The sequence below is a fragment of the Trachypithecus francoisi genome, unplaced genomic scaffold, assembly GCF_009764315.1.
Source record: "Trachypithecus francoisi isolate TF-2019V2 unplaced genomic scaffold, Tfra_2.0 Lachesis_group15, whole genome shotgun sequence".
NCBI lineage: Eukaryota > Metazoa > Chordata > Mammalia > Primates > Cercopithecidae > Trachypithecus > Trachypithecus francoisi.
This window is the reverse complement of record NW_022681460.1, coordinates 114,426,304-114,444,577: the sequence shown is the minus strand read 5'-3', so window position 1 is coordinate 114,444,577 and position 18,274 is coordinate 114,426,304. Positions and strand designations below refer to the sequence as shown.

The 18,274-nt window shown below is 58.1% G+C and overlaps 1 protein-coding gene across 3 annotated transcripts in view; it reads left to right on the top strand.

Moving 5' to 3' along the window:
* The window catches only part of RAB40C (RAB40C, member RAS oncogene family), a 42,536-nt gene extending 24,383 nt beyond the window's left edge, over window positions 1–18,153 (top strand). For 2 of the 3 annotated variants that reach the window (XM_033236390.1, XM_033236389.1), the window contains exons 3-7: window positions 5,367–5,427; window positions 7,093–7,153; window positions 14,156–14,233; window positions 14,607–14,829; window positions 16,225–18,153. In XM_033236390.1, coding sequence (XP_033092281.1) covers window positions 5,367–5,427; window positions 7,093–7,153; window positions 14,156–14,233; window positions 14,607–14,829; window positions 16,225–16,505 — 704 coding nt within the window. In that variant the 3' untranslated portion in view covers window positions 16,506–18,153. Of the gene's footprint in view, window positions 1–5,366; window positions 5,428–7,092; window positions 7,154–14,155; window positions 14,830–15,292; window positions 15,479–16,224 lie in introns of those variants that run through there. The other variant, XR_004443095.1, reaches the window with a different exon arrangement.
* The last annotated feature ends 121 nt before the right edge of the window (window positions 18,154–18,274 follow it).

Genomic DNA, 18,274 nt, shown 5'->3' with positions numbered 1-18,274 from the left:
CGTCTCTACTAAAAAATACAAAAAACTAGCCGGGCGAGGTGGCGGGCCCCTGTAGTCCCAGCCACTCGGGAGGCTGAGGCAGGAGAATGGCGTGAACCCGGGAGGCGGAGCTTGCAGTGAGCTGAGATCCGGCCACTGCACTCCAGCCTGGGAGGCCGAGCGAGACTCTGTCTCAAAAAAAAAAAAAAAAAAAAAAAATAGAAATTATAAATAAGCAGCATATTTTTAAAAAGCCATAAAAGGGCAGAAAAGAAAGTTGAGGACATCTCCCAGAAAATAGAACCAAAAGAAATTAAAAAACAACTGGGCGATCCCTGCAGTGGTTACCCTGGCTGGCGCGGCTCAGGATGGAGGGCGGGAGCCTCTGTGGGGGAACTGAGGCACGTCAGGATGTGTCTCCAGACTGCAAGGGCCTCAGAATACAAAAAAGACCACCCAGAACAATGTGGGCAAAGAAAATGCCTTAAAAGCTTTTAGAAAACAGAATGGGTCCCACAGGAGGGTGGGGACGTGAACAGCACCGGCCTGGGGGCTTGGGCTTCACAGCAGCCTGGCTGGGAGTCCGCTTGCTGGAACTTGGTCTCCTGTAACTGCTGGGGACGTGGCACCCCGTGCAGAACCAGCAGCCCAGGTGCTGGTGGCTTTGCTCTGGTGGCAGGACAGGTGTTCCTCCCTTCCTCAGTGTCCCCTGCGGTCAGAGCACCTGTCCCGGGGGAGCCAGCTCTCCCACGTGGCTGACCAGGACGCTGCTGTGTGTCTCATGGGGTTGTGTTCAGTCGGCCTAGAGGCAGTGCCTGGCTGGGGCTAGATGAGTGAGAGGTTTGTTGGGAACAGTAAACCTGAGGTGGTGAGCAAGGCCTGCGGCGCCCAGCGGATGAAGAGGAGAGCAGGAGGGAGGGTGGCAGGAGTTGCTGGTGCCGCATGAGGCCTCAGTGGACCTGCAGGGAGCAGCTGACCCTCACTGGCACTCTTGCCTTTTCACTGAACCGGGTGTTCGCTTAGCTTATTTTTGAAAAGACATTTCACCAGGAGGTAAAAGTGAGCAGCACACCAAGAGAACATGTCACAGCTAATACCGGGGACCCCTCATGGGTTGGTGTTGAGCTCTGCAGCCGAAGCCCACTGCCCCTGCCCCTGCGCTGTCCCCCAGCACGGGCTCCAGGCCTCTCCCAGGCCACTGCTCTGTGCCTCCAGGCGCTCCTCCTACTTCCCCGCCCTGCCCTGCTCCATCACCCGCCTGCCCTGACCCTGCCTGGATAATTGAGACCTTCCAGGCCAAGGACCCCCTCCCCAGGATCCTGACACCTGTCCCTCTTCTGAGAGTCCAGACCTTTTCCAGAGCCACATCCTGGAGCCAGGAGGGCTCTGTGTGGTCAGTGGCTGTGGCTTGCCAGGAACAAGACACTCAGTTGACTGTGCCTAGAGAACAGGCCGCTGTTTGTGTCTAAATGGTATCCATGGGGACGTTGTTTCATAGTCTTCTTGAACTTTTTCTCCCCAGTGTTGCTGAGAATCCTGTTCTGACGCGCAGTGTGGGCAGCCAGGTGTGGTGCCTGCGGGGTGGGTGGGAGGTCAGCAGGTCAGGAGGTCCCACGGGTGCCCACAGCAGACACCCAGTGGGAGGAGCATCCCGGAGCCGCCTCTGATCCAAGAGCGCAGCGCTCTAGAGGCCCCGGCCTCTGTGAGTGGCTGACATGGTCCCCAGGCTTTGCCCGGCACCCCTGCCCCTTCGTGGCAGCTATGGCTCCTGGCAGTCCTGGGCCATGGCGCCATCTAGGGGTGGCCTAGGGGAGTCCCCGGGCCATCGGCACCCGTCCTGTGGGTGTTGCTGGTGCCCGCCTGCTTGGCCAAATTGACACATGGAGGTAACTGTCAAGGAGGAGCAGCCATGGCCTTTGTTGCAATCGTGGTGTCCAATCTTAGCCTTTCAGGTCAGCCTTGTGGGGGCTGCAGCAGCCAGGACCGAAAGGACCAAGGCCCCTCCGTCCATGTGTCCTGCTTGACAGAACTGTGGGAGGAGGGAGGTGTGGGAAGGGTGTGGACGGCCTGAGTGCGGTTCCTCCCTGAAGAGTGTTGTTTCACTTGTGAGTGAGCACAGGACAGCTGCCCTCGCCTTTAGAATCAGGAGCACGGTGCAGCAGCACGCAGCACACTCACTGGGTGAAGGGCCTGGCTTCCCCACGCCGGCCGGCACTTGCTGCCCTTTGCCGTGCGACTGGGACGTGGTGTGGGGGTGGCTTGCATGTGTTTCTCTGCTGGACGATGATGTGGAATTGCCTTTTCACTGCTTCTTGGCCGTTGGTTTATCTTCTTTGGAGAAGTGTCTATTCAAGTCCTTTGCCCTTTTTTTAAAGTGTAATTTCCATATTTTTTCCGCAGAGGATAGTTTTTCTTTAGTCCTTAAGGACTCAGCTTCTTATGTGGGCCTTAGTGGAAGTCGTGGGCAGCACCCAGGTCTAGACCCAGGTGGAGTGCATGGTCTTGGGGCCTTGGTTGGGGTTGTGGGCAGCACCCAGGTCTAGACTTGGGTGACATGCATGGCGCTGGACTTGAGCGGGATTCCTGACTGGCTCGCCGTGAAGGGCACCACTGGGGCAGTGACGCAGCTTTGCACGCAGCTCAGGAAGCACACAGTCGGTGCAGATGCTTCCAGAATGTCTCCAAGGGCTGTGACCTCTACCACATCCTGATGTTAAACTCCACCGCATCCCGATGGTGAGCTGCCTAACTCTGCCGCATCCTGATGGTGAACTGCGTAACTCCGCCGCATCCCGATGGAGAACACTTAATGACGTTGTCCCTGGGTACACATTGGGTACGGCTCCTGCAGTGATGGGCCGCTCACAGCTATGGCCCTTTTGGCACAACCATTGTTCCTTCTTGTCCTGGAAACAAGGACCTGAGAGAGACTGTCCGTCCATCCTAAAATCAGGACGTTTGGTTTTCTGTTGTTGAGTTGGAGTCATCTGCAGAGTCTGGAGATCAGTCCCTAGGAGACCGTGATCTGCAGACATTTCCCCCCATCTCTGGGTTGCATTTCTCTCTGTCGATGGTGTCCTTCGATGCGTGAGAACAGCCTTTGATAGGCATTAGGCGGTGGTCAGGCAGAAGGATGGCGTGGGCGGAAGCGCTGATGCCTGAAGAAGGGTGCAGTAGGCAAAGTGACCCGCGGGGTCGGCTTGCAGGGGTCGGGCCCACACGGAGAGACAGATGGGCACAGACACACAGGCACACTGTGCAGGCGCACGCTGTGGGAGGGCGTCACTGATGTTTAAAAAGTGCCCGTTTCTAAGCCCCTTGGAGAAAGTGTCATGAAAAGACAAAACATGAATGATGTTTCTAAGGTGGGGGAAGGGGCTGAGCCCTAAAGGTAGAAGCTTCTGGAAAGTTTCCAGAGGACCCAGAGCCTGTTTAAGATGTTGTGCCTGCGTGAAGTGTCCAGAACCGTCTGTTCTTTTTGATTTGTCTTGGACTGACCTTTTCCCATAGAACTGTAAGGAAATAAAAAGTAATGATGTGGCCGGGCGCGGTGGCTCAAGCCTGTAATCCCAGCACTTTGGGAGGCGAGACGGGCGGATCACAAGGTCAGGAGATCGAGACCATCCTGGCTAACACGGTGAAACCCCGTCTCTACTAAAAATACAAAAAAAAAACTAGCCGGGCGAGGTGGCGGGCGCCTGTAGTCCCAGCTACTCGGGAGGCTGAGGCAGGAGAATGGCATAAACCCGGGAGGCGGAGCTTGCAGTGAGCTGAGATCTGGCCACTGCACTCCAGTCCCGGCGACAGAGCGAGACTCCGCCTCAAAAAAAAAAAAAAAAAAAAAAAAAGTAATGATGTGATGTGGCCGGGCGCAGTGGCTCACGCCTGTAATCCCAGTACTTTGGGAGGCTGAGGCAGGTGGATCACCTAAAGTCAGGAATTTGTGACCAGCCTGGCCAACATGGTGAAACCATCTCTACTAAAATTACAAAAAGTAGCTGGCCGTGGTGAGAGGCACTTGTAGTCCCAGCTACTTGGGAGGCTGAGTGGGAGAATCGCTTGAACCCAGGAGGTGGAGGTTGTAGTGAGCCGAGATCGTGCCACTGCACTCCAGCCTGGGCAACAGAACGAAACTCCGTCTCAAAAAACAAAACAACACAAAACAAAAAACAACAAAAAAAACGCTGGTCACGGTGGCCCATGCCTGTATCCCAGCACTTTGGGAAGCCAAGGCGGGCAGATCACGAGGTCAGGAGATCGAGATCCTCCTGGCTAACGTGGTGAAACCCTGTCCCTATTAAAAATACAAAAAAACTAGCCAGGCGAGGTGGCGGGCGCCTGTAGTCCCAGCTACTCGGGAGGCTGAGGCAGGAGAATGGTGTGAACCCGGGAGGCGGAGCTTTCAGTGAGTGGAGATCCGGCCACTGCACTCCAGCCTGGGTGACAGAGTGAGACTCCGTCTCCAAAAACAAAACAAATGTGGCACGCAGGCTGGTGGCTGGCTGAGGTCAGTCCGGAGAAGCAGCATTTTATTGATTGATTGATTGATTGATTTATTGAGCTCTGTCGCACGGGCGAGAGTGCAATGGCGTGATCTCGTCTCACTGCAAGCTCTGCCTCCCAGCTTCAAGTGATTCTCCTGCTTCAGCCTCTCAAGTAGCTGGGATTAAAGGCACCCGCCACCATGCCCAACTAATTTTTTGTATTTTTAGTAGAGACTGAGTTTCACTATGTTGGCCAGGCTGCTCTCAAACTCCTGATCTCATGATCCGCCTACTTCGGCCTCCCAAAGTACTGGGATTACGGGTGTGAGCCACCGCGCCCGGCCTGAAGCAGCATTTTAAACTTGCTTGGCCCTCCCTAACACCAAACTTGTTGGTTCCTGGGCTGCAGCAAGCCAAGACTTGGAAATACATTCACCTTCGAGAATTCAACCTCAAAATGCATACTAAGTAGGTCAGGGTGGAAATAAGGCACTGCCCTTTCTCCAGGCGCGCTGGAGTCCACACCCTGCCTTTGCCCAGTGCCCTCTGAGGGAGAGGCCCTGTGCCTTGCACCCAGTGCAGCCCACAGAGGGAGGCCCTGTACCGGGCAAGCCGTGCCCACGAAGAGGCTGGCCTGCTGGGCTGTGGGGCCCGATGGCCTGACTCTGTTCTGACCACCCTCCTGCCCTGCCCTGCCCGTGGCCCGTGTGCAGAAGTGGGCAGGCCTGGGTTACTGGGCCGGAGCCCCGAGATTGCCCCCTGCCCCACTGACTGAGTGTGGGGGAGCTGCTTGTTCACTTCCTCCTCGTGGGGCTCGGCCGTGGGTGGCTGGTGGCCGAGGCTGGTCTGGCGGGCGCTTGCTCTGAGTGGTGCGTCCCCTGAGCGCCCTGTGCTTCCTCGCAGGGATTGACTACAAGACCACCACCATCCTGCTGGACGGCCGGCGCGTGAAGCTGGAGCTCTGGTGAGTCGGGGCTGCGGCACTTCAGTTCCTGGCTGGGGACACGAATGCCACTGCGAGAACAGAACCTTCAGAGGAGCAGGAAAACGTCCTGTGCACATTTCACGTGGGGGAGCCCCTCACAGCCCCTGTGTGAACACAGAATGGGTTTTGCTCCGAGAGGTAAACAGTCTGGGGCACTGTGTCCCGAGAGATCCCAGCTTCCCTTCAGCCCCAGAAGACCTGATTCCATGGTGGCTGTGGCCCTTCCCTCCCGCTTCTGCCGGCTTCACCTTAAAGAGCATTTCCCAGCCGGGCGGCGGCTCAGCCTGTCATCCCAGCACTGTGGGGGCCGAGGAGGGTGGATCACCTGAGGTCAGGAGTCCGGGACCAACCTGGCCAACATGGTGAAACCCCATCTCTACCAAAAATACAAAAATTGGGCTGGGCGCGGAGGCTCACGCCTGTAATCCCAGCACTTTGGGAGGCCCAGGTGGGTGGATCACAAGGTCAGATCGAGACCATCCTGGCTAACACGGTGAAACCCCGTCTCCACTAAAAATACAAAAAGTTGCCGGGCGCTGTGGCTCAAGCCTGTAATCCCAGCACTTTGGGAGGCCGAGGCGGGCAGATCACGAGGTCAGGAGATCGAAACCATCCTGGCTAACCGGTGAAACCCCGTCTCTACTAAAAATACAAAAAATTAGCCGGGCGTGGTGGCGGGCGCCTGTTGTCCCAGCTACTCGGAGGCTGAGGCGAGAGAATGGCATGAACCCGGGAGGCGGAGCTTGCAGTGAGCCGAGATCGCGCCACTGCACTCCAGCCTGGGCGACAGAGCGAGACTCCGTCTCAAAAAAAAAAAGACAAAAGCAAAAAGTTAGTCGGGCGTGGTGGCCGGCGCCTGTAGTCCCAGCTACTCGGTAGACTGAGGCAGGAGAATGGCACGAACCCAGAAGGCGGAGCTTGCAGTGAGCTGAAATCACACCATTGTACTCCAGCCTGGGTGACAGAGCAAGACTCTGTCTCAAAAAAACTAAAAAATAAAAATTGGCCAGGTGTACTGGCTTATGCCTATAACCCTAGCACTTTGGGAGGCCGAGGCGGGTGCATCACCTGAGGTCAGGAGTTGGAGACCAGCCTGGCCAACATGGTGAAACCCTGTCTCTACCAAAAATACAAAAATTAGCCAGGTGTGGTGGCAGGCACCTGTAGTCCCAGCCACTTAGGAGGCTGAGGCAGGAGAATCACTTGAACCCAGGAGGCAGAGGTTGTAGTGAGCTGAGATCGCACCACTGCACTCCAGCCTGGGTGACAGAACGAGAGACTCCGTCTCAAAACAAAAGCATTTGCCAGAATGTCAGTGTTGATGAGATGTCAGTGTCCACAGGGTTGGGGTTCCCCAGCCTGGCAGGACAGTCTCCTGGAGCTCCCAGGCTCACTCACCAGGTGGGCGGGGACCTTCTGCTGCCTGCTTGACTCAGCAGCACGGCGCCAGGCTGCTGTGACCTGTGCAGACAAAGTCTCTTAGCACAGCCCCATTGGCACCTGTCCTGGCCACCCCGCTGCCCTCAGGACATCCAGGGGGGTCCGCAGAGGAGGGCAGGAGGTGAGCCTCCCCTGGGGACCACAGTGCAGGCGCTAAGGCTGTGTGACCCCCGTCCCAGCCCCTCCCCTCCCTGTGTGTTTCAGGGACACGTCGGGCCAGGGCCGGTTCTGCACCATCTTCAGGTCCTACTCCAGAGGCGCCCAGGTGAGTCCAGCAGCACTCTTCCTATTGCTTTTCCAAAGGTGTTTCTCCTGACTCTTTCTGAATGTGAGTTGTCCTGTCAAAGCCCCAAGCACTTTCTTTCTTTCTAAGGATATTTTCACGTTTGTTTGTTTGTTTGTTTGTTTGTTTGTTTGTTTGTTTTGAGACACAGCCTCACTCTGTCACCCAGGCTGGAGTGCAATGGCACAGTCTCGGCTTACTGCAGCCTCCCTGTCCCGGGCTCAAGCGATTCTCCTGCCTCAGCCTCCCCAGTAGCTGGGATTACAGGCGTGGTGGGTATACTTGGGGCCATGTATGTGTAGGCATGTGCACGGGTGTGGCGGGGGCACCGGCTCGACCACCCTTGTTTCTGTCTCTGGGCCCCCCAGCACGCTTTTGTGCTGACTGGATCTGCTGGTGAATGTGAGGCCGGAAGGAGGCGAAGGACGTAAAGCGCATGTGAACAGACCTGTCATGGCCACTGTTGTTGCTGCTTCAGTGAGAGGGATTCAAGCAGGTCTGTCCCGTCTGTGATGCCCCTAAGACTTCTGGAAGAGCCAGGGGAGACCCTCTGGGGCCAGGTCCTTAGCCTGGAGCCCCCGACGTGGGCCCAGGGAGGCTGCCTGGGTCTGGGATCTGGATCCTTTGGGGGCGAAGGTTCAGGTCTGCGCCATGCAGCTTCTGGCTCAGGTGGGTCCCCTCTGGGCAGGAAGCTGCCCCAGGTGAGACGGGGACGGACACTGGAGTTTCGTTCCCCGGCAAACTCATTTCCTTCCGTTTCTACACTAAAGTGTAGTCCACGTCAGCTCTGCTGTCTTCTACCTGCTGATGGGGGGTGGGAAGGACCCCGGGGCGAGATGGGTAGCACCCTGTCCCGGGAGTTCCCTCAGACATGTTGGCGACTCCCTCGTGGGAGCAGAAGGGCCTGCAGGCTCTGTGCCATCCCTGTGAGAAGTGGAGTGACATGGCCGTGATGCACGGAGCTGGCAGGTGGAAGACAGGCAGGTTCAAGGGTGTGTTCCACAGGCCCTGCTTGCTATTAAAAGAGGAGCTGGGGCCGGGCGCAGTGGCTCAAGCCTGTAATCCCAGCACTTTAGGAGGCCAACGCAGGCGGATCAGGCGGATCACAAGGTCAGGAGTTCGAGACCAGCCTGACCAACATGGTGAAACCCCGTCTCTACCAAAAATACAAAAATTAGCCAGGCGTGGTGGCGCACGCCTATAATCCCAGCTACTCAGGAGGCTGAGGCAGGAGAACTGCTTGAACCCAGGAGGCGGAGGTTGCAGTGAGCTGAGATTGTGCCATTGCACTCCAGCCTGGGCGACAAGAGTGAGACTCCATCTCAAAAAAAAAAGGAGGAGCTGTGTGGGTGATTTACATCTACAAAAACGCCTTGTCTTCCTTTTGCTTTTAAGTATTTCGTGATTTTTCTACAATAAACATATACTATTTTGGTATTAAAAAATATGGGGCGTGGTTATCTTGGATGACAATAAAGGGTTGTTGGGGAGATGCTGGAAAAGGCAGCAGGGAGGCTGAACCTGACGGGCATCCCACCTCCCCCGACAGGCTCCACCGTGGGCATCCCAGCCCCCCTGACGGGCTCCACCCCAGGCATCCCAGCCCCCCGTCCAACAGGCTCCACCCTGGGCATCCCAGCCCCCCCGACGGGCTCCACCCCGGGCATCCCAGCCTCCCCTCCAACAGGCTCCACCCCGGGCATCCCAGCCCCCCCAACAGGCTCCACCCCAGGCATCCCAGCCTCCCCTCCAACAGGCTCCACCCCAGGCATCCCAGCCTCCCCTCCAACAGGCTCCACCCCAGGCATCCCAGCGCCCCCTCCAACAGGCTCCACCCCGGGCATCCCAGCCCCCCCGACGGGCTCCACCCCAGGCATCCCAGCCCCCCCGACGGGCTCCACTGCAGGCATCCCAGCTCCACCTGATGGGGCTCCACTGCAGGCGTTCCAGCTCCCACACTGGGAGGTCCGTGGGACATGAGGGCCAGCACAGTCGTGATTTCTGTTCAACTGCATGAGAACTTAAAAAAAAAAAAAAGCAGTTCACAAGCTCTGCGTTTGCCAGGCTGAGGTTCTGGAAAGCAAGCTCTGTTATCATCTCTGTTCTTTCCAAAGCATCTGGCACAACCGGTTATGTGTTTGTTTTGCCTTGTTAATTCTGGAAGTTCTTAGCTGTCATTTTCCACACGAGAGGAGCAGGTGACAGACCCAGGTGCACATGTTGGTCCTGGGTTGAGGGTGCCAGGCGCTTCCTTGCCCTGGGAGAAGCACCTGAGCCTCTGGCTGCCGTGACTGAGCATCTGGGCCACCCTGGGAGCCTAGCCCTGTCCTGTGTCTCTCCTGCCTGGTGAGCAGCAGTGAGGTGAGGGTGTATCCAGCCGAGGTGCAGAGCCCGCGTTTGCAGCAGGGTTTCTCCTGCCGCCCCGATGAGACACAGACTAGCAAGGACTGTCTGTCCCAGCTGGGATTTGTCACTCTGCCGCCCTCTGTTAAGAGTGGAGAGGCCTGGCAGGTCCCCACAGCCTGGGTCTTGCAGATGGTACCAGCAAAGGCCACTGGCCACTCCCTGCTGCTGTCAGTTGTCTCACAGCAGCAGGCCCATGGCTCTTCCCACGAGGCCCTTCACGTGCCGCCAGAGGCCAGGCTTCCTAGACTTTGTGGTTGTGTTTGCGTGTTGTGTTGCTGTGATCTGAGGCGGCCCCTCTCAGAAGCGGGTGCCACCCACTGGTGGGATGAGCGAGTTACTCAAGTGCAGGTCCCTTGGTGTGTGGAGGGTGGGGCAGGCTCCTTGTAACTGCAGTGTGGTAACTGCAGTGTGGTTGACGGGACGTGCTGTCCTGTTGGGCTGAGAATTTGGGGTCAGCGGGCTTAGCACCAGGAAGGGTGTGGCCAAGTGCCCTGTCTCCTTCAGGATAGAGGTACGGATTTGTTTCCCTGAGAAGGGGTGTATGTGGAGAGTGGTACAGAAAGCACGCATGCTGCTGGCTTGGCACATGGGTAGGTGGGCGTGAGTGGGCACGGCTTGGCAGTGGCTCCCACTTTACATGTCAGTTGCTCCTGGGCAGAGCCTGGGTGCAGGGATGCAGGCAGGAGGGCTCCACTCTGGCTGGCTGTACCTTGGGAGCTTCAGCCACATGGATGGAAGGGGCATGTGTTTGTCAAAATCATCAAAATGTGCATACCTCGGATCTTTGTATTTTCTGCTTTGTAAATTACGGCTCAGTAAAAAATGATAGCAGAAGGGGCACCCACTCTTAGGCCCGGCAGTTCTACTTCTGGGAATGTATCGTGTAGGTCGAGTTGAACAAAAAAAGTGTAAATGTACTCAGATGTATGTATGTTGCCAACGTTACCCAAGAGCCAGCGCAGCTAACGAGCGGGCGGGAGGGCGGGGTCTGAGCTCAGCGCGTGCTGGTGGGAGCAGCGCAAGAGCCTCGACCCCGCCCCGAGGCGTGAGCGGCACCTTGGACACTTCTGTAGACACGGAGGAAACTGACTGTCCGGGGCGGCTCCTGGTGGGGCGTAGAGCAGGGGAAGAGCGCGCACTGACTCATCCCCTAGAGCCTCGCTCGTTTTTCATTTTGTTTTGTTTGGTTTTTTGAGACGGGGTCCTCTGTCACCCAGGCGGGAGTGCAGTGGCGTGATCTCGGCTCGCTGTAAGCTCCGCCTCCCGGGTCCAAGCGATTCTCCTGCCTCCGCCTCCTGAGTAGCTGGGACTAGGTGTGCACCACCGCGTCCAGCTAATTTTTGTATTTTTAGTAGAGACGGGGTTTCACCATGTTGGCCAGAATGGTCTCCTTCTCTTGACCTCATATCTGCCCACCTTGGCCTCCCAAAGTGCTGGGATTGCAGGTGTGAGCCACCGCGCCCAGCCAAAGTCGCTAGTTTTTAAAAAATCAGATCATGCCGGGCGCGGTGGCTCACGCTTGCAATCCCTGCACTTTGGGAGGCCAAGGTGGGCGGATCACGAGGTCAGGAGTTCGAGACCAGCCTGACCAACATGGTGAAACCCCGTCTTTACCAAAAATACAAAAATTAGCCAGGCGTGGTGGCATGCGCCTATAATCCCAGCTACTCAGGAGGCTGAGGCAGGAGAATCGCTTGAACCTGGGAGGCGGAGGTTGCAGTGAGCCGAGATCACACCATTTGACTCCAGCCTGGGTGACAGAGTGAGACTCAGTCTCAAAACAAAGAAAAATCAGATCATGTGTTATCATTTTTAGAAAATAGAAGGTGGTGGAAGAGTCTGTTTGCCCCATGCTCTGCCCCTTCGAGACACGCGGCTGAGGGTGCTAAGGGTGCCGTTTGTTAGGCAGCTTCTGGTCACCAAGAGTCTCCTTTTCCCTTCCCACTCCGTGGTCATTTGGGTCCCTGTGGCCTCACTGTGACCCGTGCTGGAGCATGAGTATGCCTCCGGGTCCTCCTGTGCCATCACCCCTGCCCGTAACCCCTGCCCCTCAGATGTGGCCATCCCAGGAAGTGGGGGCCTGCTCAGGGCAGCGGCCGGGAAAGGTGGCCAGGGCCCCCAGCCTCACAGCACACTTGGAGCCTGAGCCAGCCCATCACCCAGGAGGCGGACCTTCTGCTGTCTTTCTAGAGTTTTCAGTGTCATGGGAACAGGAGTGTTTGCCACAGAAAACAGGTCAGCATAAAAAGTCACCCACTTTCCAGCCTTTTAGCATTTATGTCCATATAAACTTCTTCAGTGTAATATGTTGTGTGTTTATACTTTTATTTTTTTAAAATCATGCTGGGCCGGGCGTGGTGGCTCATGCCTGTAATCCCAGCACTTTGGGAGGCCGAGGCGGGCGGATCACGAGGTTAGGAGATGGAGACCATCCTGGCTAACACAGTGAAACCCCATCTCTTCTAAAAAATACAAAAAAAATTAGCCGAGTGTGGTGGGGGGCACCTGTAGTCCCAGCTACTTGGGAGGCTGAGGCAGGAGAATGGCGTGAACCTGGGAGGTAGAGCTTGCAGTGAACCGAGATTGTGCCACTGTACTCCAGCCTAGGCAACAGAGTGAGACTCTGTCTCAAAAAAAAAAAAAAAAAAAGAAAAGAAATCATGCTGGGCTGGGCACAGTGGCTCACACTGTGATCCCAGCACTTTAGGAAGTTGAGGCAGGAGGATCACTTGAGGCCAGGGTTTCAAGACCAGCCTGGGCAACATAACAAAACCCCATCTCTAAAAAATGTTTTTAAAATCTTAGCCAGGCGTGGTGGCTCACACCTGTAGTCCCAGCCACTCGGGAGGCTGAGGCAGGAGGATTGACTGAGCTCAGAATATCAGGCTACAGTGAGCCATGATCATGCCACTGCATGAACCCCAACCTGGGTGACAGAGTGAGACCCTGTCTCAAAAAAAAACAAGACAATGCCATCCACAGTGCTGGGACCTGCGTTCTCACCTCCCCTGGGCTGCGTGTCTCTCCTGGGCCAGCACGGACGCTTCTACATGCACTGCTGCTGTTTTCAGCATCTGCACGGTACATTCCACCGCCGCTTACTCGGCTGTCCTCCGAGGCTGGACATTTAATTTGTGTCTGGTTTGTTGTTATCAGCGCTGCTGTGACACACATCCTCAGTTACTTCCGAGTCATGGCTTGCCACACAGGAGGTTGCCACGCCGGAGGTTGCCACGCGGGAGGTTGCCATGCAGGAGGGTGGGCTGTGTTGCGTGCGTTGGTGGCCCACTCCCCAGTCTCTCCCCCTCCCCCAGCAGCAAATGAGCCAGCCCCTGTCCCTGGGCCCCAAGCTCCAGGGTTAAGCCCTGGGTGTGCATTTGCTTATTCTGAATCTTACCATTTATCACCCACCAGACTGACTTGGCCATCTCTGGCCTCGAAGGGTCTCCCTCAGCAAGAGGTGTCCTTCCTGAGCGGCCGCTCCGTCCTGAGCCAGGCCTTCGCCCTAGGAGCTTACTCATTTCGGTCTTGTTCTCAACAGGACCTGGGGGCTGCACTGCAGTCTTCCAGATGTCAAAAGGTGGTTCTAAGAGGCTCTAAAAACCCAGGTCTGCACTGCAGTCTTCCAGATGTCAAAAGATGGTTCTAAGAGGCTCTAAAAACCCAGGTCTGCACTGCAGTCTTCCAGATGTCAAAAGATGGTTCTAAGAGGCTCTAAAAACCCTACTTTTCAGATGGACAGTGCCCTCTTCCTGCAGCCTCAGCCCCTTGTGTGATAGGCTCTTTGGTTAAGTGCAGGTTTTGTCAGCCTAGGAGTCGGGTGGATCCCAGCTTATTGGCTGGATCTGGTTGCAGAATTATAGGGTGGGAGTGGACGTTGGGGAGCGGCGGGCGTAGAGGGATGAGCCTGTGATGTGACCGTTTCGCCCAACGGGGCACTGAGTGTGAGCAGTGTGCTCCCCGGTGCTGCTGGAGAGCCATGACTGTCACTGCCGAGATATTTAGGGCAGGTGGAAACAGCCCAGAGCTGAGCTCCAAGTAATTGGTCTCTAAGGGTGTGGCAGAAAGTCCCTGTGGAAACCCTGCTCTGCCTGGCTGGGGGAGCTTTGCAGAAAGTGTCCTGGAGGGACTGGAATTCTGCTCTGCAAGTTTTAGGTTGGAAAACTCAGAAATGCCCCCACTCAGGTCTGTCCCAGGTGCCCCCAGGAGGGTTCACTGATGGACTGGCCGAGAGGACACTTGCTTCCACAGCTGCACGTCCCCCGGCTGCCAGGACCCCTCATCTGCCTGCCCAGGAAGCTTCCACAGGCTGATGGCTCCAGGGGAGGGAGGGGAGGCAGCATTTGTGACACCATGGAAGGCACCCACCCTCCTGCTGCAGTGCTTGCCGGGTGAGGGCAGAGGTGGGGGGCAGGGCTGCACCAGCTGTGTGGAGGGCAGTGCCCATCTGCCCATCCGCCAAGTACTAAGCGTCCTTGGCCCTGCCCGGGAACCGAGACCCCTATACCTGAGTGTCCCTGGGCCTGGGCTGGCCCTGCGTGTCGGTGACCCCTGGTGACCCCCAAGTCTCTGTTGCAGGGGATCCTTCTGGTGTATGACATCACCAACCGCTGGTCCTTTGACGGCATCGACCGCTGGATCAAGGAGATCGATGAGGTAGGCCTGGGTCCGGGGCGCCCTCCCGGGGAAGGCAGACTGGATGGAGGTGCCTGGGCCCCAGGTAGGCTCTGGATTCCCGCCTGCCACCCCTCCTGTGGCCCTGGCTCTGCACCCTGCACTGTCCCACGGCCTACACCTGGGCTTGCTGGTCACTGTGCATGCAACGGCCCGGCATGGAGTCCAGCAAGACCAGGAACTACGGGGCCACCTGGAAGGGCCTACAGTGTGGGGCCTGAGCCCTGGGCTCTGCCCGCCTGGGCTTCCCATGGCCCCCACCCCGTCATAGGCCAGACAGTGAGGGCAGGCCCTGCTGAGGCTGTGGGTGGGTGGCGCCCTGCGTTTGTGCCTCTGCTGAGTTCTGTGCCCCCAGCATGCACCCGGAGTCCCCCGGATCTTGGTTGGAAACCGGCTGCACCTGGCCTTCAAGCGGCAGGTCCCGACGGAGCAGGCCCGTGCGTATGCAGAGAAGAACTGCATGACCTTCTTTGAGGTCAGCCCCCTGTGCAACTTCAATGTCATTGAGTCCTTCACGGAGCTGTCCCGCATCGTGCTCATGCGGCATGGCATGGAGAAGATCTGGAGGCCCAACCGAGGTGCGTGGGCGGGCGCCGGCCAGCCCTGCAGTCCCCAAACCTGGGCTGCCCTGATCACGTGGAGGCTGAGGGGGGCCGGGGGCCCGTGAGGGAGGTTCAGGGAGGTCCCTTGGCCATGTGCAGTAGGGGCTCTGTCGGCGGCAGGCCAGTCACTTGGTAAGAGTAGCCTCGGGGGAGAGGCAGCAGCACCGGGGGGCACAGGAGGAGCTGGTGACCTCCCTCAGGGTGCCACCTGGCAGCTGCACTCTGCCATTCCAGTGGGTCCCCGGCATTGCTGGTGTGGCAGTGTGTTCTCGTGCCTTCCCTGGTTCCGGGGCTGGCATCCTGCTGTCGGGGGCACAGGAGCCATGCCTGCAGCTTCGTGTTGTTTCATTTTCTCTTCCTGGGAGGCCACGTCCTTGATCAGAGGCCCCAGTGGAGCCCCTCAGGGAGGTACTGTTGATTCTGTGGTGCCTCCTGGCAGGGTTCACTACTGGACAGAGAGAGGGTGGCTGACGGTGGCACTGTCCTTCTTAAGAGGAAGCACGGGCCGGGCGTGGTGGCTCATGCCTATAATCCCAGCACTTTAGGAGGCCATGGCAGGTGGATCACCTGAAGTGAGGAGTTCGAGACCAGCCTGGCCAACACGGTGAAACCCCGTCTTTACTAAAAATACAAAAATTAACTGGGCGCAGTGATGGGCGCCTGTAATCCCAGACACTCAGGAGGCTGAGGCAGGAGAATTGCTTGAACCCAGGAGGAGGAGGTTGCGGTGAGCGGAGATCGCGCCACTGCACTCGAGCCCGGGCGACACAGCAAGACTCCGTCTAGAAACAAAACAAAACCAAAAAACCATAAAGCAAGCACGGGGAGCCATGAAGAGCCTGGTTGTACCCCAGGTCGGCACAACCTAGCCCCCACCCGTATGGAGCTCCCCTCCCCAGCTCTGCAGACTGGAGCTGGTGACAGTCAAGCTAGATTGAGTCAAAACCCAACCAGAGATACAGCAGAGGCTGCAGAGCAGGTCGGCTCGAAGGGCCAGATCACGCAGGCCTCACACCGGGCCTGCAGCATCCAGGCCAGGAGCTGGGCAGAGCGGCCTCAGGCAGCCCCCCAGCAGCACTGCCAGCGTGCCTGGCTTTAGGGAGCAAGGCAGGGGATGGCGTGCCGGTGGGCATATCCGTGTTGAGCAGAGAAGTTTGGGCATCCAGGTCCTCCGGGATCCCAGTCCGGGGGACACCACTAGGAGTGTGGAGACCCCGCCGGGCTTCTCTTGGGCACCTCAGGTCTCCCTGTGCAGGGCCTCCCCACAGCCCTGTGGTCTGACGCCCCCTCTGCCCTGCAGTGTTCACCTCAGGTCTCCCTGTGCAGGGCCTCCCCACAGCCCCATGGTCTGACGCCCCCTCTGCCCTGCAGTGTTCAGCCTGCAGGATCTCTGCTGCCGGGCCATCGTCTCCTGCACCCCCGTGCACCTCATCGACAAGCTTCCACTGCCCGTCACCATCAAGAGCCACCTCAAGTCCTTCTCGATGGCCAACGGCATGAATGCGGTCATGATGCATGGCCGCTCCTACTCCCTGGCCAGCGGGGTCGGGGGCGGCGGCAGCAAGGGCAACAGCCTCAAGAGGTCCAAGTCCATCCGCCCGCCCCAGAGCCCCCCCCAGAACTGCTCGCGGAGTAACTGCAAGATCTCCTAGCAGGGACGGGCAGAGCCGCCTGTGCAGATGCCGGGAGGGCTCGAGCTGGACACTCCTGGCTGGATGCCGGGCCAGTGCCACCTGCGTGGAGACTGGCCACACAGCTGCCTCCAGAGCACTGGGCTTTCCTCACACCGGAGCCGGGTGCGAGGAGCAGCATGCACAGAGCACGTGCGGCAGGCGGGAGGAGGGCGCGGCTGCGCTGCTGGTGCTTCTTGGTCTGAAACAAGCCGGACCTCCCCAGCTGCCTGGCTCGACCGGCACCCGGCGGGGAGCCTGGCTCGCCTTTCTTATTTATATAGAGAACACTTCACCTTTTTTGTATATTTTAAGGGGCCTTCAGGGAAGCCTGGGTGTGGTCCCGTGGTGCGCTGGTGACTTGGTGGCCACGCCAGCTGTGGGGGTGCACTTGGGACGCCTCGGGAAGGGGATTCGCAGCAGCGATGGTCAAAGCGTCCTGTGAATCCGTGCACTGCAAGTGGCAGGGCTGCCCAGAGGCCGGGGGGAGCAGATGGGGCCGGTGCTTCCCCTGGAAGCTCGGGTGACCTCAGTGGTCACTGTGCTGGCAGTGGATGGAGGGTGTGGTCCTGTGGTCAGAGCCCAAGCAGCACTTAGGAGAGAGGAGAAAGGAGGTGCGCCTGGGAGCCCATACTTTTGTTGTTCCCCAAATCCCTCCCCATGTGGGACTGAGAACCTTCCTGCTGTGATGTGACTCCTTCGGGGACACTGACACTCAAAACTCAGATCATCATCTCCCACCCTGGAGAGTGCAGAGCTATCTGTAGACTTATGAATATTCGGTGGGCGGTGGCATCCGGGTCCCGGGCACCTGCGTGCAACCTCCTGTTCTCGGCAGCTTCTGTCGCTGGCCCTGGGGTCCCCACAGCTGCAGCTCTCCTGTGAGGTCGCACGGCGTCAGAACCATCCTGGCCTTCTTAGGGACATGCCTGGAACCACCTCATCCACGTCCACGTCCACCTGGGGACCTTGGGAGGCTAGGCCTCTCCTCAAAGGCCCACCAGCCAGGCACTTGTGCTGAGCCCCGGGGACGCAGGCCCGGCCACCTCTCTCCTGAAGCCATTGGCCGCTCCTCCACCCAGTGCTTCTGCCCACGCCTGCCCCAGCAGCCCCTCTGCAGGGTAGCAGTTGCCTGGGCCTGCCCACAGCACTGGTGCTCACCTCTACCTCCTGCCCTCGGGCCACACAGCACGGCATGGCCAGCACACAGAAGGAGCCCTCCCAGGACCGAGGACCCCCGTGCTGGACTCCACGGCGCAAGCTTCCCAAGGTGGTTCCATGGAGGGTGCTACTGGGCACCAGTGGACTCGCCCCATGGCTCATTCCCAGGAGATGAGGGCCGTGGCCTGCATGAGCTGCCAGATGAGTAAGGGAACCCCGGCCAGGCGGCCCTGCCACAGTCCCCAAAGACACTGGCCTCCTGCTCCAGCCTCCCTGTCCTGGCCCCACCTGTCCTGTTGCTGCCAGCAGGACCCTTGTTTGGGATTATGAACAAACCACACAGACTTTGAGGACCTACATGGTCCTACATTCACGGCATCAACACTACCCGCACTGCTGTTAGACACTCCACCATTCCTGGTTCTTTCTGAACCGTTCTTTGTACAGTAAATGGAATTCGGCTGTGGTCCCCACGTTTTGCTGTGTCTGGTGGGGTGGGTCTGGCAGTGGTGGTGCCCCGTGCCAGGGGCCAGTGCTGCTTTGTACCAGGCACTGACCTCTGGCCTTTGTTTTGCCTGCTGTCGCCTGCG